The 22,525-nt window shown below is 35.7% G+C and overlaps 1 protein-coding gene across 2 annotated transcripts in view; it reads left to right on the forward strand.

The window, feature by feature from the left end:
• Positions 1-22,525, forward strand: part of PDXDC1 (pyridoxal dependent decarboxylase domain containing 1) — a 32,961-nt gene that overhangs the window by 5,065 nt on the left and 5,371 nt on the right. Inside the window, exons 2-19 of one of the 2 annotated variants that reach the window (XM_076351331.1) lie at positions 2,503-2,576; positions 3,115-3,180; positions 4,402-4,485; positions 5,401-5,547; positions 7,866-8,055; positions 10,490-10,558; positions 11,060-11,138; positions 11,942-12,026; positions 12,899-12,947; positions 13,055-13,156; positions 13,359-13,484; positions 14,766-14,816; positions 16,039-16,102; positions 17,446-17,534; positions 18,257-18,362; positions 19,503-19,674; positions 20,347-20,465; positions 21,338-21,459. In XM_076351331.1, coding sequence (XP_076207446.1) covers positions 2,503-2,576; positions 3,115-3,180; positions 4,402-4,485; positions 5,401-5,547; positions 7,866-8,055; positions 10,490-10,558; positions 11,060-11,138; positions 11,942-12,026; positions 12,899-12,947; positions 13,055-13,156; positions 13,359-13,484; positions 14,766-14,816; positions 16,039-16,102; positions 17,446-17,534; positions 18,257-18,362; positions 19,503-19,674; positions 20,347-20,465; positions 21,338-21,459 — 1,794 coding nt within the window. Of the gene's footprint in view, positions 1-2,480; positions 2,577-3,114; positions 3,181-4,401; positions 4,486-5,400; positions 5,548-7,865; positions 8,056-10,489; positions 10,559-11,059; positions 11,139-11,941; positions 12,027-12,898; positions 12,948-13,054; positions 13,157-13,358; positions 13,485-14,765; positions 14,817-16,038; positions 16,103-17,445; positions 17,535-18,256; positions 18,363-19,502; positions 19,675-20,346; positions 20,466-21,337; positions 21,460-22,525 lie in introns of both variants that reach the window. The other variant, XM_076351332.1, reaches the window with a different exon arrangement.

Raw genomic sequence — 22,525 nt, forward strand, 5'->3', positions numbered from 1 at the left:
ATTCTTTTGTTCTTCCCCCAAACATTTGTTACTGGCCACTTCTAAAGCAACAGAATACAGAGAGCTGTCAATCTTGGTATGATCCAGTGTGACCATGCCTGGCTACTGATTCTTTCAGACACCTACCACTTGCTATAATAAGAGTTAAATCTCTAAATATTTTGGTAAAAATAGTCTTTGAACATATGGTAACTCTCAACTTAATTTTTTTTTTCTTTTCTTGATCGGTCCTCCGGATGAAAATAGTGTAAAATCCTCATGTAAATTAATCCCACTACCTTCTGTGATTAAATTTGTTTTTGTGTCTGCATCTGCATGAGCAAATGTGTTTGCCTGTGTTGCATGTGTGCAACAGTTGCACGCATTTCCATCAGCAGTGATGGAAAGCGCATGCAGGCCTTTAGGAATACTGTTTCTCAAATACTGTAGCAGACTAGCTATTATATTCCTGCAGTATGGGTAGTGTAAGTTTAAATATTAAACTTGTTTGGGATTTTTTTTGTTTTAAAATGACCACCACCCATCCCACTAGCACACCCACACCCCCCCCCCCCAACCTTGGCAGCAGTCTAAAGGGTTAACTACTAGAGGCTTTGGTATGTGGACCGATCTTTTGAAAAAGGGTTGATGTTGAATTTATGGAGACTATGCTTACAGGACATTTGGGAACCAGAGGAAGGGAGAGGAGACTCTGTAACAGGGTCACCTGAGTATCTTAGGGTTTTTTGCTGTCTAATGTGATGGGTTTTATCAGTGGTGTTACCTTCTACCTTCATAATGGGGTATATTTCTGTTTCAAATACAGCTTAATATTGACCACTACAGGTAAATCAGGCTCTGCCAGATTATACCTTTCACATTCTCTGGAAGCTTCGAGATGGCATCTGTTCCTTAAATGGATAAATGTTCTTGTCCAGATCTCTCGTGTCAGTGTCACAAGCTCCTGCCAGGCTTCTTGGGTTAAAATTAATAAAAGAGACTTCTTCAAAGCAAAAACAGTTATTTGGAAAATACTACTTACTCATCTTTGAATGTGTCACTGGTTCAGGGGAAATAAGTTCAATGATTTTTAAAGCCCTTCTATCCTGACAGGCTCTTTAGCAAGTATCTGTTGTTACCTGGTTTCAGCAGTGAATTCAGGATTTTTGACCTGTTTTGTGTAGCTAGAGGGCTGCAGCTGCTGGAAGATAAGCCTTTTCTGCATGTCAGTCTGTCTTAAGCTGCCCGCTGCAGGTCAGTTTTACCCTTTTGTCTAGTTAAAGGGCATCTCTCCAATAAGTTAAGATTAAAAATTGGTTTAAAGGTACCAGAAATAGGAAAAAATAGATTTAGAGTATTTGGATTAGGTGTTTCCTCATCTGTTTTGAAAACTACTGTTGTAAAAGTTTGACAGGGAAACCTGAATGGGGAAATGGCAAGGAAAACTGCCATTTTATTTCTGCCTTTGCTAGAGCAGTCTTAAATGATACCTTCTTGTGTTTCCTAGGTAAGAAATGTTGGCTTTTTTAATCTCTCCTAGGAATTATTAGTTGAACGCATTTGAATACCTCTTAGTTGAACTGGCAATCTAAAAAAAAAAAAAAAACAAAAAACAAACAACAAAAAAACCCTGTCAATTTATGCAAATTTCCACCTGAATTTGAATCAAAATGCTCAATGACCTAAAACCTGCCTTGGTCAAATTTTTCAGTGTTTAGCTTCCCAAACAACTTCTTTTCTAGAAGATAACTTTCTTGTAAGAGTAGTGTTGTACTTATCCACTGATCACTCTTTCGTTTGGTGGTGGGTTGTTTTTGGGGTTTTTTGTTGTGTTTTTTTTCCCCTGTTACTAGTATGGCAGAGGGGCTAGTTTGTTTGTTTGGGGTTTTTTTGTTGTTGTTTTTTTTTTTTCCTACTCTGTAGAAAGATTAAGGTGTCCCTTGGCAGGTCTTTGGTGATTTTTTTGATTTTTTTTTTTTTTTTTTTTTTGATAGGCCCGCATGTGAATTTTTACATTTAAGGGAATGGTTGAAGTTTTATTGCTGGTGTAGAATGGTTATGAAAAAGAAAAAAATATTCAGTTAGGCTAAAGTGGCACATACTTAATTTTTTTAGCTAAAACATTATAATGAGCACTTACTTGAACACCTTGCGCTTCTCAAATCCTTCTTGCCTTCTAATGCGCTTTCTTTCATTATTCATCAAACTCCAAAAGAGGTATCTAGAAAGTAAAGAGGATTTTGGAAAAAGTTCTTGTGGAGAAAAAAAATTGCATCTATCAATAATAAAATCCAGATCACAATTGAGTTTTCTTTTGGGTTACTTTAGGTTAGTCATATGTTCTCATTTTGTATGTTTTGAGTTCAGGATATACAACATATTGTTATTTTTAAATGAGTATACATAGACTAATTAAAAGAATCTGCCTGATGCATGAATTTGTATTGAGGATGTTGTGGGGACAGTAGTAAGATAAATGTTTTTTGGTCTTTCCTTAAAAGTTGTTATCTCTTTCCCTGAAAGATGGTCGACCCTACTCTAGCAGAAATGGGAAAGAATCTGAATGAAGCAATGAAGATGCTAGAAGACAATCAAAGGTATGTGCAAAGGATAACAACTACAAAAACAATAGCTGTTTGTGCTACGGGGAAGATTATTAATGTCACTGTCATTAAGCAGGAAAGAACTTGTTTTCCTAGTAGTTTAAGGTCATATTGTCATTCTAAAGCTTACACCTATGCAAATCACCATTGTTTCTCAAATTATGGAATTTTTAAAATAAATATATATATTTTATGCATGTTCTGTAATATTCACAGCAAGTCGTGTTTTTTCAGAGATGTTAGATTTTTTTTTTTCCCTATTGCTGTGCAAGTAACTTTTAATTCCTATATATATATGAGACTCTTCTGTAAGTTTGACCTTTTCTGTAAAAGAACTAAAAACCCCAAAACTTAGGAACTCTTTAATTCAGTCTGAGCTAAACTCTTGTGTTGGTCTCATCTGATTTATTTATGAAACTGTTGTCAGCGAAATAGATTGCAGACATGTCAGTATGTATTTCTGCAAGTCAAAGTCAACTACATGTTTGATGTTATAAAAAACAAATAGTTTATTCTTGTGTCTTTAACTTAGAAAAGTGGAGGAGGAAAATGAAAAGAAGTATGTGCGGAAGGATATTCCTGGACCACTCCAAGGCAGGTAGGCAACAACAATTTTTAGATAATGCTCTTTACTTTTCAGAATCTGTAAAATACATGTAACATGTTTGTTTCCCAGGCAACTTCTGTATTAATGCAAACATGAACATTTGCCAGGCATTATATCAACTTTTTCCATACTCACGCAGGCGGAAAAAAAAAGATTATCATCATACCAACTATTTCCGTACTCACATAGGAAAAAAAAAAAAATGACTTGTCCTTGGTGACTGAAATTTTGAACTGTTGGATTCTAATGAAGAATTGGTGCATACAGCTGTGATTGAGACAAAGTAAATATAGATAAACTTGTGCTATAAAGATTCATTAAAACACCCTGATTAAAAAAAAAGAAATAACTGAGACTGATAAGGTAGAAAACCTTACCCCCCCCCCCCAAACCAAAACAAAAAACCCCCACCTTTTCAACACAGCTGTCTTGTGCATAAGGCAGGTAAGATCATTGCACCTGAAAACTGAGATTTAAATTGGTTGTAGCCTCTTTGGAAGAGGATCCTGCAGGAGCCCAAGCTAGCCCTCAGAAAATATTGCAAAATCTATTTAAGTCTTTTGTGTACATAAACTAAACTTGGTTTTGAGTGGAGATACTGAATTAGCTTTTCTAAGAATAAAAAGCGATTTCAGCTGTCAGAGTATAAGTTGTTCTACTACTGTAAATTTAGTTAGAATTATACAGGTTGAAGTGTTGTGGGTCTTCTCCAGTTTTACCATGTTAGAGTGCATCATGTCAGAAGTCTAATGTAGCGCTTGTTTGCCAGAAATGAATATTTGTAGGTAATTGTTTGAGATGTGCTGAGTTTGTGAGCTGAAGCTGGATAATGTGAAGAGAAATTTGGATCCTTAGCTATTACCTTACTTTGTTGTGTAGCAATAAGCAATTAAATGTTGTCAAGTCAAACTTTGCAGTCCAGATTTTTAGATTACAGTAGACTTGTTTTCCTGTGAGTCTGAGTTCATACTTACTGAAGTGTCCTACTGTAATTAAGTAGGGTTTTGAATTAATTGATTCAGCAACCTCATCTTCACGATGTGTTTTTCTGAGAGCAAAGAACCATTTTTGTTGCTATGCTCAGCATTCTGTAAAAGTGCAGTGTTGTCTTCATGTCTTACTGTGCAGTGTCCCAAATGGCATCTTCGTGAGGTGCTGGTACTTACCTTTTTCTTGATATGGTTTTTGTTTTCCCCTTCCCCGGTATGCCAGTGGCCAGGATATGGTGAGCATACTTCAGTTAGTTCAGAACCTAATGCATGGAGAGGAAGAAGAGGAAACTTCACAGGCCTACCGGTAAAGCCAATATGAATTATTGTATGTGGAAGATACCTGACTTTGTTATATTCTGATTATTATAGAACTTATACATTTAAGTGTTTTAAAGTGTAAAGATATTGTGCAACTGTGTAACTTTTTAAAGGCAACTTACATTATATAGTGAACCAGAATAATGCATTAGGCTTGGCTTTCTTAAATTTATAAAGCTTTCATTACTAATTACTAAATTGAATTATACAAGGGAATTGTTTCTGATGTGACAGCTCATTTTGTTTTCTACTTTCTGAAAGTTGTTTTAAGTCTGAAAGTTTTATAAGAAACTTTGAATACCAATAATTTTTGTTACCATCTCTCCCTGTAGATTTTAAAGACAAAAAGGAAAAAAAGGAAATAAAATTAGTTTCAGTTTTTCTGTAAAATGGAAATAATACTAACTAATCTGCAGAAGATTATTGAAAACTAACATTTGAAAAACAGTTTGGAGATTAAAAAAACAAAACAAAAAACCAACAAACCAAAAAAACCCCAACAAACTAATGAAAGCTATGCCTCTAAAGATATTAATAATAAGTCTCCTGAGTTTTCTCTGCATGAGGAAAGGTATGTGTTTAATGCACTTTAAAGTCCCAGTGCAGATAAGGTGCTTAGTTCCAACTCATGCTAGCTGATTGGCTGAAAAAGAAGTTGAGGTGTTATCGTTAAGCAGCTAGACCAAGTGAAGTGCAAGTGCTTTTGTCTATGCTGGCATTTTAGTATGTTAATACACAATGGCAGGAGGGTGACTGTGGTATACTGTACTTCTGTCTGCTAAATATTTAAAATTGCATGTCAAGAAATTCTGCCACTCTACAATAAAAATATGCAAACCTAAAATTACTGTAATGTTCATGACTTGTATTTAGTTGGCAGTTACTCTGTTCTGGCTTGCAGACTTCAAAATGTTGGTGAACAGGGTCACATGGCTCTATTGGGACATAGTTTGGCTGCTTATATATCAGTGCTGGACAGGGAAAGACTGAGAAAACTTACAACAAGGATCCTTTCTGATACTACTCTCTGGCTCTGCAGGCTTTTCAGGTGAGTCACTGTGAATAGCTTATGTATGACTAGGTAGTGATAATTGTTTAAAAATATGTGTGGCTGGACTGAGGATGTCAACAAAAGAAACCACTGTGCCACAAACTTACTAATATTCTTTGAAAGATCTGAAATGCATCATATCATTTAAAAAAAACAAAAGAGAGAGGGAGAAAAGAGACTTCTTGTTGAATAGCAGGAATTTATTAGTAACATGGTTGCCATAAAAATCCTTTTATAAGTGGTATATTGTGGAGCTAAGGGCCAAAGTACAGTCGGAGGCATATAGTTGGTCAAACATTTAACTGAATTCTTGTTTCTTGAGGCATATGCTATGTTGCTGAGGCTTGGGGTACTTCATATTTTTAAAAGATGTTTTCAGTTAACTTCTCCTTTGCTCTTCTTGGATATAGTTTATTTTTCCAGGTATGGTAGGTGACACTACTGAAATTTACAGTACAGTGAAATCTTTCATAAATGGCTGTTTCATCATGTAGCATAGGTATTTTAAATTGTTCCACGAGAGAAGAATAGAAATCAACTGTGTGGAGGTGTTGGACTGGGGGGGAGTTCACTGATTAGAAATTCCTTTTTTTCCTCCTGAAGAAAAAAAAAAACAACCAAACAACACTTCTCTCTCTCATGATACTGTATCTTTCAGAAAATCTTGCCAGTGCTACTGAGGAGAAGGTTTGTTGTTGTGTTTTTTAGCGCAGTGCAAGGTGAAACGGTAAAAATGTAACTGAAGTTAACCCAAATTTAGTTGTTAGAATTACAAAGGATTTTTCTTACATTTATGGGCTCACCTCTATCAGAATTATTTTATAAATTCAATTATTATCTTTATCTGTCTTTGACTTAAAGATGTTGAAACATTGTGCAAGGATGAAATTTGAGAAGTTGCAGGTAATCCAGCTATTTTGACAAATGTATGTGTATATAGAGAGTGTGTCAGTGATGTTTCTAAATGGCATGGCTAACAAAAACAAATATTTCTGTTTTGAATCAAATATTCAATAACACTGTGATTTTGTGATTAGTGGTGAGTATCTATTGGACTGTGGTCCCCGAAGTTTTGTGACCCATAGGCAACAGCATTGAACAAATACCGTGCTGTGAACTGCTTCATACTTCTTGACATTTTCTGTGGCTATGAGCAACACTAGAGGAGTTTCCCTTTGCCCACGTTAGATCACAGAACTGTTGCATAAAGGTGAAGTAAATGTTTGCATGTGGGTCAACTCTCGAATACTCAGCAGTATTTGTGCATCAGATAGTCTGTGATAACCTAAGATGTTTCAGGGCCTTTATGTAAATTTGTTGATAAATGCCACTCTTAAATTGTGCAAGACCACTGATTATGCGTTGCACAAAAATGCTAAAAGAAAAATCTAGCTTGCAAGTTGCTTAATAAATTGATGTACCTACTACTCCCACTGTTGCTGTTTCCTTTTCTATAGTTAAGACAGCTGAGGGTTGCCCTCAGTGTGGAACACTCATACCTTATCTCTTCTTTGGTTACTTTGCTCCTGTTTCTTGACTATAAATGTTAATGTGCTGATCTGAGTTTGATTCTTAGAAGGGTTTAAAAAGGTGGGGGAGGAGCAGACACACACCCCCACGAGCCCCAAGGAAACATGCCTAATAAATCAGATTGAAGGCAAAATAGCAATAAAATCATTAAAATATTCCTGGAGAAAATCATACTTCATTTATGTAACTCACATATGTAAAACATCTGGAAAACTGTCTTGCAGATTGTTCTAAATTGTGGTCTTATTTTCAAACTCTCTAAAATACAAATTACATCAGTAATTTTGGGTATTACAAAACATCTTGATTTGTGATTTCATAATAAAGTTTGCAAGTTTCTGCCCATTTACTTTATTTCGTGTGTGTCATTCCAATTTTACTAACTTAACTTAAAGAATTTCAGGTTGCATTCTCTTCAAAATTAGCAGTCCAGAATTTATATATATATTAAACCCAGATGAAGCCTTTCGTGTGTTTCCTCCCCGGCTCCACTCTTAGTAAGCAAGGTTTTGAACTCTGTAAAAGAAATCCTTAGGAACTCAGGTGTTTTTTCTTTCTTACTTTATCTCTGAGTCTAAATGAAAATATATACTAGGCTTCCCTCATTGTTAATCTCAGCCTGTCTCATCAAAGTTTCCTTCCACTCTACTTTATCCTGGGAAAATAGAAGGTTTTTTTACCTATATTCTTTGTCCTCTTGTGAGCTCCTTCGCTGGTCAGTGTTATTTTAGTCACTAAACTGGCTATTGGTCTTGTTTGTTATATTTACTTGGCTTTTCTTGCAGGTATGAAAATGGATCAGCGTATTATCATGAAGATGATCGTGAAGGTCTCCTAAAAATCTGTCGACTTGTTATTCACACACGCTATGAAGATTATACAGTAGAAGGATTTAACGTGCTATATACTAAGCAGCCTGTCATATACATTAGTTCAGCAGCTAGAACAGGCTTGGGCCAAGCTCTCTGCAATCAGGTAAAGTGAATCAGTTGGGTTTTAGCCGCAAGTAGAACCTACCTGGCTTCATATTGCCTACTTGAAATTTAGATTTAAAAAATATATTCAGACTTCTCCTGCAAGAGACTGGTACTTGCAGTACAGTCTGGTACACTACTGGCAGCAGTCTTCTAAATTGGTTGGGGCCAGTGAAAATTTTCCTTTAGATCCTTATGTCTGCCTGGAACTTCCATTGTTAGAAGTGAAGCTTCTTCCAGATTTTTCCCAATGCTACCATGTTGACTGAATACATGTATCCCCAAGCAAGCTGAGCAGGCTCTCTCTGCAGCTCTCTTGTTCCTTCTGCACATTCGCTTGATCAGTGTTCCTCAAGAGCAGATTCCCTTCATCCTCGTCTCTTCTTTGCCTTTCTATGGACATAGTAGATTTTTACAGCTTATAAAATTATATAAGTTTCTAAGACTTAGAATGATGTGTCTGCCTGTTGAAACACAATATGAAAAGGGACATTTTGAAAAATGCAGTGTGACTAAACAGCAACATAACAGGGGGTGGGAGGGGAAGGGAGTCTGAGGTGAAACCATACTTCGATGCCAGCCAAATATCTGCAAGCTAGTAATACAAAAATGTTATACAGGGTGTTGGTAATTGCTTTATTAATTTTTATTTCCAACGTAATTATAACACATAAGCAAAGGAAGCAAAGTCTATACTGGGGGTAACCTCAGTAGCTGTAGTGAACATATGTTTAAATTAAAACCATTTGTCTGGAAAAAATACTTTCAGGTTGCATTTACAGTCTGTGTTTTGCAGCAACGATACAGTGAGAGGAAGAGAAATTTTCTCAATATTTCCAGTGAAACGAAATACGCTAACTTTTTCTTTAAACAAGTGATTGTTTCTAGATTGCATTGCACTTTACATAAGCCATTGGTCATGGTGAAAAAGACGCAAGCCCAAACATACTGGATTTCCAAACACTGAGTTATTGCAAATATTGTACTGAATTATGCCCCTGTACTCTTATTTTCAATAAACATTATCCTTTTTTTAAAGGAAAACAGTTGAGTGAGAAGTAGGCTGTGCTGATCCCATTTCAGAAAGTCTTGTTTGGAATAACAAGATTACCCTCACAACCCAGTGCTTTAAAGAAACCCAATTTTTCCTAATGATGTTTAAAACTTGTTGGTTTTGCCAAGTATTTATTTGCATGAATGTTTGTAGACTTAAATAAGCTAATTGAGGCCATATACAGACTTTCCTATTGCATACATAACATTCAGTGCACTAGTGATATTTTTCAAACTTAACATGCACTGAAATGAAGAGTCAAGTTCTTAGGGCCTTTGTTTTTCAAGTCTTTGGAGAAGGCAGGCAAAGGTACTACTAACAGATTAAAAATGTAGACTGCAGAGAATCAAAAATGGTATCATAGGTGGAACTTGTCTCAGCCGAAATGACTTGGGAAGTAGGTGGTAAAAGTTCATTGGAATAAGTTGGTGTCTTTGGTAAGCCAAGCGTTGCATGTAGTTATTGACTGATACTTCTTGATACAAGAAATACTGCTAAGGATCAGTATTTTGGGAGCCTTTTGCTTCTGAGTACAGAGTACACACTGCAAATAACAGGGGGGCCTTACCTTTTGTTTATAAGGTAACCTGTCCACATTAAGTGATCACTGAACTTAAAAGTGATAGCATTTTATCTTAGATTTTGTGAAGTAGTGTATATTGTAGAGCAGACAATTGGAACTGAGTAATCAGACATTAATTCAATTTCTGTTAAATGAAAGGATAAAAACAAACTAGTCTGTAACTGTAGTTCTCTTAATTTGCTGAACCTTCTGTTCAGTGATGGGTATGATCAGCTAGATTTCACTTGTCTAGCAATCTTCCAAGTTAAAGATCAAAATGTAAGAGAAACTTTGATTCCCCAGCTCCCCCTCACGTTAATGGTGCAAAAGTTATCTGGAATTTGCCTCCATAGCAAAGGAAGAACTTCAGACTTACCAGCATGAATAGTCAGCTGAGCTGTATGATCAAAGTAGGCAGATTGCTCTCCACTCAGCAGTAAAGTGACTGTGAACCTCCAGTGGAACATGGCCCATGCACAAAGCACACGTTTGCTTATAGGATGTATTAATTCCAAGGGTGACCAAGAAAGAGAGGATTGAGTTCAGGCTGTTGTACAAGGCACGAGTATCTCAGTAGAAAAACTGAACGCAGTTGACATGCTAACCAAAAGTTGACTGTTGTTTTTTTCCAATTTCTCCTGTGCTTTCTTTTCTCTGCTATTAATTTGATTATCAGTTTTACCAGGAAACTTAACTTTATAATATAATCTCCAGCTTTTTATTGTCATGTTTACTATTTTTCGTGTCACTGTGTATATTTCTGTGAACGCTTGAAATGAGTATGTCTCGGTTGTTGAAATTCCATCATTTTTATTGCAGCTAGGGTTACCCCTTTCTTGCATGTGCCGTGTGCCTTGTAACACTATGTTTGGATCTCAACATCAAATGGTAAGTTTGTCTTCCTTAAGAGCTTTTTTTTTTTTTTTTTGAAAACCCTCAAGTATGTTGTTAGGAAAAGCTTATTAATGTACTTACTTTTTCAACCTCTAAGTCTTCTGTGTTATAGCTGGACAAATCGTAGCTTGAAATCTTCTAAAAAGCCAGCAGCTTGTATCTTGGTCTTGTCATTCGCAAGATATTTTTAATGGCATATAGTAAGGTGCTTTTTAGTCCAAGATTTCTAGAATATGTGTAGTCAGAGGTACGTTTTCAAACTACATGATGTATTTGTGTTGTATTTTTCACAAATGCTTTATCTGACCTTTGGGTTATTTTACCTTTGAGATGAAGAAACTGCAAGCCACAAACAAAGACATGAAGAATGTCTTCCAGAACTTCAGAATGCTGTCCATTTTCACTCTTAATGCATTTTTCCAGTTCAGCAGAAACAATTCTGTATTGTTTGACAAACATATTTATAAATACGTATCTTTTTCTTATTGATAACAGGATGTTGCTTTGTTGGACAGATTGATTAAAGATGATGTTGAGTCTGGGAAACTGCCGTTGTTGCTTGTGGCCAATGCTGGTAAGTGCTGTGGACAAATAATAACAAAAAAGCACACTATTTCATGAATATACATAAAATCCAAAATAAAAATATATTTTCTTAAACAGCTTAGTGGTTGCATGTCAAGAAATATGAGGAAATATCTTAATGACCACACAATAATTATCTGCCTAGAGGGGTTTTTATTTAACTGATTTAAAGTTGGATCGTACTGCTGCAGTTCTGCTTATGTCAGTTGATGTATTAATGACTAGAACTTATATTAGTGAGTGCAAATCTCTTGTTGAAAATCAGTTTCACATTAACACTTCAGAATTTTTTGACGCATGTGCCATCAACTTTAGCTTTAAAAATTATATTTTTCTTCTAGTTAATTAAAATGAACTGCTCATGAACAAAATTTGTTTTAAGTACGAATGAAGGAGGTGACTGTTACTTGCTTTGGAATTGGAAAAGTATCTAAGATGTTAATCTTGGTTTAGTTTCCTTTAGTTGAGGTCGTACTTTGAACATATTAAAAATGTCTGCATTTCTTATCTGAGGCTGATGAGTCTTTTAGTGCCTAAGACATCTAATTTTCTAAGTATTTTTAACATATATTGACAAAGCAAAACAAGTGTCTTTATTTTTTTTGTCTAGAATTCCAATTGCTCATAAATCATGATGAACCAGATACGAATATTGCGTAGTGGGCTCTTTTTAAACATCCTCTTTCCTGCTCTTGTGTGACTTTTTTGACAGCAGTACAAGAGGTCCTTTTATGTAGAGTCCTAGTTCGCATGCTTTTCCTTTGTGATTGCCTTTTTTCCTCTTCAACAAAGGGACACCAGGTGCTGGGCACACAGATAAACTTGGCCGACTGAAGGAACTTTGTGAGCAGTATAATATGTGGCTCCATGTAGAAGGGTATGGAACTTGAAATTTATTTCTGTATAACTATATTCATTAAAAAGTCTGACTAATGGATAGCACATAATTTTACAGCTAACCAGCTAGTAGAGGGCCATAGGACCATCTTTATTTTTGCCATATTAAGCACTTTATATGGTTATAATTTTGTCACTGTATGAGGTATAGATTGTTTTACATATACAGGAATAATTAATTGGAGTGGTTATTTCAGCATAGGTTAGTGGTTACTTTTACTCAGATGGTAATCTTACCTGCCCTTGCTTTGAAGAGCTTGGGATACAAATAAAAAGACCTTATAGGACAAGTCAGGGGAGACATGATGCAATTGTTATTGAGAATGAGAAAGGAGAATGAAATGAGTGTGGAAGAGATGACACTTTAATGAAGGTTGTCAAGAAGACAGCTGCAAATGCAGTGTGCAACATAACTGGAAGGAGGATTAAACCAAGAGGAAAAGAAATTCCAAGAACTTAGACAATGTTAATGAAGACTCCATTGCTCTAAGATTATCTTTTTTTTTTTGAGCCTGGAGTAGAGACTCTGGTTCTCCTGATATTTCATTGTATACTGTTATATTTGCATGCTATTTACTTCTGATACCAAATTGATGCTGAATTATGGGTAGGACTTTGGGGGATGCTTACCCCAAAGGTTGGACTGAAACATTTTTAGATTGAAAGGGATTTTTACTTTTGGGTTTTCAGTCTTGGAATACCAAGTAGCAACATCTACTGCATTGGTAATGAAAAATATAAGAACAAAAATGACCTCCCTTTACACATTAACATGAAATATTTAAACTGAAGATGAAAATGCTCTCTCTTAATACATTTTTAATGTGTGCTAAAACCACTTTATTTTTCTAGTGTGAATTTGGCAACTTTGGCTTTGGGTTACGTCTCCTCTTCTGTACTGGTATGTTTTACTCTATCTAGAAACGTAATAATGTGCTCTAGATTTTAAGGTCATGATCTAATCAAAATATATATGACTTATATTCTGCTTATCGTAATAAACTTCAGGCTGCTACAAAATGTGACAGCATGACTCTTACTCTGGGTTCCTGGCTGGGTCTCCCAGCTGTACCTGCAGTGACACTCTACAGACATGAGGATCCATCTTTGGTATGTTGAACTTCTCAGTTATTATTCTCAAGATCTTGAGACTTCAATTTTGATCCTGGTGTAATGTCTTGTTCTTCATAAGCATCATATAATTTGCAAAAGCTCCCCTATTTAAGCTGTGACACATTCCATAAGCTGGCAAAAATGGAATAATTGAAGAGAGGTTAATAGTGGTTTGTTTATTGTTTGTTTTCCTCCTTAGTCCTTAGCAGCTGGGCTGACATCGAGTCAGCCTGTAGAGAAGCTCCGTGCCCTGCCATTGTGGCTCTCCTTGCAGTACCTGGGCCACGATGGGATTGTGGAGAGGATAAAGCATGCCTCACAACTAGTAAGCAACAACTTGTTGGCACATTGTTTATGGATACTTTGCTTCTTTGAGTATGGGTTGGAGACTGTTCTTAAGAATCCTCACCATCAGATTTAAGTTTGAGTCCCCAAGCAGAAACAAAGTTCAGATAGCAACGATAGTGTAAGCGATATCCAGATGGCTATCGCAGAACACCGTTATACTTAGGAATGTTTTTATAATAGCTGTTAATACATCTTTTTGATTATTGTGATGCGTTGTAGAATAATCCAACTACAAATATTGTAGTTGTTGACAGTATAGCGTATTGGTTCATATCGTGTTACAAACAAATTATGAAAGCAGAGTAAAGTGTTTGGGGGAAGGATGTGCTTTTACTATTAGATTGTATATTTTATTAGGATTTTTTAATGAGAAGTAATTGATCTTTGTTCTTTCTAAACAGTAAAATAACATAATTGCTTCCTCTTTTTTTGTCACTTCTCTATTTTAACTATTTGCTTGAAAACTGTTCAGAGAAGGACTTTCTTATTTTCCTACTCTACTTGGCGTTGTATTGATTTAAGTAATAGTAAATTATAAATGTCTGACAAAAAGGACTTCAAAACATTTCTTCAGATACAATAAGTGCACTATTTTTGAAGTTGCGTCCTTACCCTACTAAAAATTAAGGTCCAATATAATGTGTTAGTTAAAAAATTCATTGTTTATATGCAAAACATTTTTCCTTAAGGTACAGCACTTACTAAAAATTCAAAGAAGGGCAAAGTGGAAATGGAAAGTTTCTGTAATGGCTAGTGAAGAAGCTATTGGCATGAAAGACCTAAAAGAGTGACAAAGTATCATTAGTCATTAAGATTTCGTGGCATCTAAGATGAGCTTTTATAATAGTCTATTAATAGTCTTAAACCACAATGTAAGAATGTCTTTTCTAATGAAAATAATTTAGAAAGCCATCATAACCAGTTGCTATGGTAGCTTTGAGAAAATTAACTGCTCTGCTACACACTGTGCTTCAGTTAGTCAACAGAGTTGAAATATCTCTGGAACTTTGTCAACAAATACACCAAGACTTCATTTTAATGAAAATCACTTTGTAGTCAGTGTTTTACTAAAAACAGAAAGTATTTTTCCATTACCTTCTAAATTTACAAATAAGAACTGGATGAATCTCAGATGTGTCGTAGGGGTTTGTTCAGAAATAGAAATTATGGTAGTGACTAATGTTTTTCAGAATAATTTTCAACTTCTAAAACTGTGTTTGTCTCTTCCTTTTGTTTCGCTTCTGCTGTGGTCTTTTAGAGTCAAAGGTTGCTGGAAAACTTGAAAAACCTGGATTTCATTAAAACTTCGGTACGGTCTACATTTAATACTTTGATTGTATAGCTTAGTCTTTGCTTGATAAATGATAAGAATAACTTTGATTAAAAAAAATTATTTAAAAATCTTACTTAAATCGTAGCCATTGTTTTGAAGATGCTTGGTATCTTTCTAATTAAGTTCTGGTTTTTAATGAAATTGTGTGGCTTGGTTGTGTGTGAACTTTAGATTGTATTTGTTCCATTGCTGTGCACTCATGCAGTTAGTGGACCTGACAGAACAACGTCCAGAAATTGTTTCCAGAGGTTGATTTAATTCCATTTAAAACATGGATTTGTTCAGTAATACATTTATGAAACCAGTTTCCATAAGCCTCTCTGATACATTCTGGCTGCATCTTACCCTGCTGTTGAGTTGATACTGTGAACCCTGTGAAATTGTATGCAAAAATTATCCCAGCTGAGGTTTTTACACCAGAAATAGTTCTGGAAATTACAGCTAATGTATTCATTCCAAATTCAGTTTCTGTGAGATGTCCTGTTCAACAGGGTTTGGTGGGTTTACTCCCCTCCTCCACTTCTAATTTTAATTGACACTCAAGGTATAGAAAATATATTCAGCTTAGTATTCTGGTGCAATAGATAATTCATGGATCATTCTGAGTGACAATAACTATTTTTGTAAAAATTGTTTTTCCAAGAGTATTAGTGGCCTTGGGAGTTCAAGTTACTGTAGCACTTCCCCCTTCTACTTAAATAAACCTTGCATTTTTAGGATTGTGAAATGGAGCCTTGGATTGCCTCCAGAAGTTGCCCAGACCATTTCTCCTACACCCAAAGCAGGATTAATTATAATCTTGTTATTCCTGCTGGAACTTTCTTGATGTTCTCCAGTGATTCTGTGGCGATTTCCAGGAGGAATTTTTTTTAATGTTAATGTCTGAAAATACTTAAAGCTAAATAAACTATTTGGTATTGTATATTTGCTAATGAATGTGCTTAGATTTCTTGCTTTATAGTGCCCAAATTTTAATTATGCATACCTTGAATCAATACAACTCTGCTTTAACTGAATAATGATTTACTTTCATGTGTTTACAGTTACATTTGCTCACACCCCTGGAGTTAACTTCTAATACGGAGACAGTGTGAACATTGTTACTGCAGTCTAAGGAATTATACAGTGTTAAATCTTTAAAAAATATGTCAAAATACATCTCTTTTTTTTTTTTTTTTTTTTTTTTTTTTTTTTTAAGGTTGAAGATGAACTGAGTTCACCAGTAGTGGTTTTCAAGTTCTTCCGGGAATATTCAAATAGAGGTATGTGATTTATTTAAAAACAAAACAAAACCACCTCTCTTTATAGTTTTTTAAACTACTAATTCATAGAATGCATTTGATGAGTAAATGTTATGTAGCGCACTTCTCTTGTGTAACATGCTTTTAGAAAGGTTGTGAATGCTGGTTGTAATCTAGTGATAGAATCCATACATGTGATAGCTTCTTATTTTAGATAGACTGCAGTGTTTTAAATTTTCGTAACAAGTAATTTTCTGCCTTATTGAGTGAGGAGAGATTTGCATATGATTTTGATCTTGAGAGCAGATGATGGAAGTCTCTCATAAGCTGCAAGCTGTGTTTGAGTGTACTGGTGGGGGAAGATCTTCCTTGGTTTTGTTCAGGCTTTCTGTTCCTTTTAAACTTTTAGTGGCTAGTTGCAAGAACCATGTGTCTCTGTTTTACTGATTACACTTGCTGTTGCAATAGTTTTAAAAATAGCAGAACACATTAGGAACAGCTCTGGAAATACTGTCATGGGTATACAGTAGCCATGCCACATGTGGCCCTGCGCAGAACACCCTTACTTAGATGTGCTCTCCAAGAAAGAGGATTTTTGTCCTGTCAGTTACAACAGAGGACATTGTTGTGCTGTTTGTATGTGCACGCTCTGAAGGTGGGGAAATGTCCAGCTGGGATGAGGCAAAAGACTGCTAGAAAACTTTGTGGTTTTGTTATCAGTGTTGATTTTAATTGTCTGTGGATTTTTTTGTGTTGGGCATGGGGGAGGCTTGTTTTTTGTTTTAATCTAATTAGTGGTTGCACTTACGAAGTAAACCTATTCATCCTGGTCCAGTGACTTGGTGGATTGCTTTGTACATTGATGCATTTATTGGAAAAGCTTTACTAGGGAGAAGTCACCCATCTGAATTAGAAAGATGCTGCATGTTTTATGTGTATAATGGACTCTTAAATCCTTAAATTTTTGTGTGGTTTAAAACAGAAAGTAATCATTAAAACTTGATTAAAAAAAGTAGCTGAATGCATCAAATTAAATATTGCAGCCTGCTGTGACAGGATTTTGCTTTGTGAAAATATTATTTTTATTTCTGTTGGGGCATTTGAACCTCAAAAGTGAGAGAAGTATTTAATAGGTTGTTTTTAAAACTAGTATATTCAACTCTCTGTTTTACTTCTAGTATTTGTCATGTTCAACATACCTTTAAAAAAAAATCCTCGTTAGTCTGCTTGAGGTCCAGTATACCGTGTAGATGTGTTACATTACCTAGGAAATGTAATTGTCTTTTATGTAAATTTTAGGTTGCCTTTTGTTTAATTAAGTAAATAAAAATCTACTTCTGTGATTCTTGTATCTTTGGATTCAGATCAAACCTCACATGCTGCACAGGCCTCAACTATTCAGCACCCCATAATAAGCAACGAAAGACTCATTTATGACACTTTCAATCAGTGGGTAAGAATGGATGCTTTTTCTCTTTGGGAAAAAAGAAGTGACAGTGGAATGCTTCTGGGGGTTCATCAGTAATTATAAAACCTTTCGTAGACTAGTTTGATATAGTTATTCTTGATTTGATATCCTTTACAAAACTAGTGGGCATTTTGGATTAAAAAGATGAATTCGCTCTGAAGCAAAGTTGCTTTCACATTTCCGATTATTTTACATGTAATTACGACTGAAATTACTACTGCATCTTAAGCTTTTGGTAGTGGATTTTTTCCTTGGTCTTGTGGGAATATGTGAAAACTTTAGAACTCTTTAATCGGCTAGATACTTCATTGGCAATGTCTGCGTATTCAGGAATAGGCAGTCTTTCTTTTCCAGATCTTAAGAGAATTAATTCTAGAAACCTGTGCTTTCAGAGAGCTAAGCACGTAACTATTTTGGATCAATTGCATAGTAATCATGGCATACTTAATGACAGTGACAGTTTTTCAGAAACTTCTGACTTGTAACCCTTGTAGCTTATCCTGAATTTTCATGATTTTAAGTATATGTCCAACTTTGTCACGTCACCAGCAAGCTAAAGTATTTTGTTACAAGAAGTGATTTTGAGAAATACAGAAAACTGTGTTTAGCGTGTGGTTCTCCTTAACTGTGGGAAGAGTCTAGCCTGAGTCAGCGACTGCAGGAGGTCGTGCTCTGTACATTTCTTTAACTGTGCCTTATCCCTTCAGCTAGGAGAGCAGTTGGCACAGCTGGTTCCTGCCAGTGGAGTTGATGTGGTAGAACTGGAAGATGAAGGCACATGTGTGCGTTTTAGCCCACTAATGACTTCTGCAGGTAACATTCATTTAATCCAGCCACTTGTAAAAACTGGGATTTGCTATAGAATTGTAGAACAATCTCCTGGTGTAAAAGCAGATATACTCAAGAAACTTGTTAGTATATTTTCCTATGGTGAGGATTTTTTTATAAACAAAACAAAACTATCTCGGCTTTATCATTCTGTTGTGCCTTGGCAACAGGTGCATTAGAAGTACCTCAGCTGTTGTATGTGACACTGCCTCACTACCTCTGCACAGACAGACTTTGATTATTTTTTAAATTCATTAGGAAAAGCAAGGGGAAAAGCTTTTTGTTTCTGACAGTTATAAAAGAAATATGAAGGATAAATCATTCCCTACCTTTCCTTCTCTCAGCTGCTTAACAGAAGAAGATGCTTGACCTTTCTACACAGGTGTTTCAACACTGAAATGGTGCTTGTGTTCAAAATACAACTACTTAACTAGAAGAATTATGTACTAAACCTCTAGGTTTTTCTATAATTACTGATGTAGGAGGGGAAAAAAATTAAAACCTGTGTTCTGGAAAGTGTCTTAAATTTCATGTTTAAGCCAGCACCATGTACATACTTTGTTTAGACTCAGCAGACACACAGAGCAACTTGCAGGGTCTCAGGGTGATGGATGGTATCTCCTTTTAGCTTGTGTGGGGCGAGTAGCTTAGGCTATCAAAACACCTGATGCTGACCTGAGAGGATCCCGGTGTACACTGAAAAGTAGATTTTAGAATAAAATTACTTGGTGATGCTGTGATGGTTTCTTTTTTCTTTTTCTTTTTTTTTTTTTTTTTAAACCAGCATGGAAGCTAATTGATTATCTGTTTGGCTATGGGAAGAGGAATTTTTCTGATGCTAGCTACTTACATAATGAAAAAGGGTATTGCCCTTATTAGTTTGTAACATCAGAAAATCCTTTTTATTAGCTTATTTTTATGAAACCTTTAGCTCTCCATTTTGATGTATCAGTGGCTAGATAACTGAAGAAGAAACAGTTACATAGAGAGTACTGAAATATCTTGATCTGTAAGTTATATTTATGATTGACTTAGAGTGGCTTCTTTACAGATGACTTATTTAGTTCAGACATCTATGTGTATGTCCGTTCACTTTTATCACACACTAACACATCAGCCCTTTAGTTTTAGGAACTGAAATACAAGATGTTGATCAGTTAGTAGACTGCCTAAAAATGAAGATACCAGTATTGACAAGTACACTGCAACTGAGAGAGGAATTTGAGCAAGAAGTGAGAAGAACAGTAGGCCTGTTGTATATTGAAGATCTCAGCTGGCCAGGATTAGGTGTTGTAAGGTAATTTTTGTCAGTATTTTCTTCATTATATATTTGGATAGACTGTGCATTAACAGAAAGGAATACGTGATCTCTGTAGTGGTGATTTGTACGTATTGTTTGCTGATTAGTGTCTGGCTTTGCACCCAGTTGAAGCTTTTGAGTGCCTTTTAAAAAATTACCTTTTTAATGTTGCTTACTTTGAGGTTTTTTTGTTTTGGTTTTTTTTTTTTAAAGAAAAGCTGAAGAGCTGTTTTAGCAAAACTAGGGCAACAGTTCTAATATTGGAAGCAGTGTGTGGATCTGTTAGATGGACATGTAATATGCAAGTGCATCCTACTGTATAACTTAGATTTTGATCTAATGGGATCCGCTAATATACTGAATAAAACCCTTCAAGTGTCTGTTCTGATTCTCTGATACTGTCTGGAAAGGATTCTGTACAGTCAAAACAGCTGAAGTATAATCAATATATTGCCTAGAAATCTGTTATGTTCAGTTAAGCTTGCAGCAGCAACCTCCCCCCACCCCAAAATCTCTAATGACAAATGCCAATAAACTTGTTGATCTGAGCTGTAGTGTTTTGAGGTTTTTGGTTTGTAAAATACAGGAATTTGTAGAAACATGGTAAACGTCTATATATTTTTGTATGTACTGTAAAGTGAAATTACTGTCTTCTGGCTTGGTTTGAAGATACAACTATCACAGTGACGGGAAGAATGATGACAAACAAGAAAAAGAACTAGAAAAAATCAATACAGAACTTCTGAAAAAATTAAATGAACTGGAGTCGGATCTCACTTTTTCTTTGGGTAACCACACTATTTAAAAAAACTTCTGTTCAAGCTAATAGTCATTTTACTGGCTGTGTTATAATGGTTCAATAGGTCATTCGTACATAGATCATTATAGTGCAACATTACGCTGCTGCATATATGGTTATTGTAGAAACAACATCTGTAACTCTGTTTCCTCCTCCCCCCTGTTTCAGTTGATAACTGTTCAATAGGGTGAGCAAGGTGCACTGCCCCCAGAAATACTTGTGAAAACTGACTTAGGAGCACTAGACCAAGAAGTGTTTCCTTGTCAGAAAGAATAAAAGCTGCAGTGTTCCTCTTTGTAAACTGAGCCTTCTCAGTTAGTGCCTTATCTAGTGAAAAGCAGATCTCGCTCAAAACCCGCTGACCAGTTCACTGCTTTCTGTGGGTAGATTAAATGCTTCAGATGACTTTCATGATAATTAGCAGCAGTTTCACATTTACATAGTGCCACATTATAGTTGAAATAATATTGATTTGCTTACTCGGAACTCTGATCTTTTTCTAGTCAGCTTTCAAAAATTAAGTGCCCTAGAATTGTGGAACTAAGTAATGTGTAAAAGGCAGAAAGTAACGAGTTTGAAGTGTATTCAACCCTGATATTTAGTATACAACTCCTTGGCTGTATAAAATAGCCACTGTTTTTCTTGTTTAGATGTTGTTTTCTCTTCTCTTTTTGAAAACCCACAGGGCTGAGCTTTTTTAGTCTGCATAATTTATACCTATGCAGATACTGCCCTTAACTACTGAAGAGTGTGTATATGTGTATGTATTAGGATTTCCGGATTCGCAAGCATGAGTGTTGCACCTGTTGTGAGAATGCATTTTTGTACATCACAAAGACTTGATTCTCCCTGTGCTCACAGGTCCAGAATTTGGAGGGCAGAAGAACTGTGTTTATATTGGCATGGTAACTGAGGATCTGGACGTGTCGGAGTTAGTTGAAACTATTGCAGCAACAGGCAGAGAAATTGAAGAAAATTCGAGAGTATGTATTAATAAATTACAGAGCATTTCAGCACCTTTTTTTTTTTTCCCCTTCCATATTGGCTTCAGGACGTGGTTTTCTTCTTTGTGAAAGTAAAAATTGTACTTGCCCGCAACAAACTATATTAATTACTGTGGAAGTAATAATCTGTGTCCACATAAGGAGAACTTTTGTTACAGGATTATGATACTCTTGAGGATGTCCTGATTTCTGTTCACGGTCCTGTGTTCAGTAGTTCTAATGAAAAAGTTTAGTAGTACTGAAATAGGCTCATTTTATCACTAAAATTTAAGCTGTCAGGAAAAAAAAGGGAAGGTGGGGGCTATTGTGAGCTGGTGTTTCTCATCACTGCTAGATGCGGTGGGATTGAGATTGTTTATACCAGCTTTAAGATAAGATTGTGCCCTAAAATGTGTGAAAAATTTTAAATCGGTGGCTTAAAAACAGAAATTACAAATTACCTATTGAAGTAATAAAGCTGATGATACGACTCCTTTTTGTAAAAGCATTTACCTGATTAGAGTTCTCCAAATGTTCTCTAAAGTAGAATTCCTAAATGACCTGCATCACAAATGAATGTCTGTCCTTTCATTCCTCTAGTGTTTGGCATTTAATTTCTTCACCTAAAAAAATAAATAGAACTTCAGAAATTTGCCTGTTTCTGCCCACTCTTGACTTGCTATGCTGTTTTGAGGGTGAGATGAAGGATGATTTGCCTGTAGAGTATCTTCAGTTTCTTAACTGTTGTAGTTGAGAGATGAGGAACCGAATGTTGGAATATGGGCCACTCTGATCCTGAAGCTTCTAGGGAGGAACAAAGAATAGTGGAGGACTCGGAAAGGTGCAGTCCTTGGAACCTGCTACAATAAATCTGTGGTATGGAAAGGATCTTACACCAAAACTGAGAAGCAGAACCAATCTGTGAGAATGACACTTGCATCACTTAGATAAGTGATGTTCGGTACAAGAGGGAAGCTTTTAGAAGCTTTTTTGCTGATACTACTTCAGTATCAGCAAGCCCTTAGGACATATAGGTAAGTACACTAAAAGGCAGAACCACAATTTA

This window comes from Aptenodytes patagonicus, chromosome 13 (genome assembly GCF_965638725.1).
Source record: "Aptenodytes patagonicus chromosome 13, bAptPat1.pri.cur, whole genome shotgun sequence".
NCBI lineage: Eukaryota > Metazoa > Chordata > Aves > Sphenisciformes > Spheniscidae > Aptenodytes > Aptenodytes patagonicus.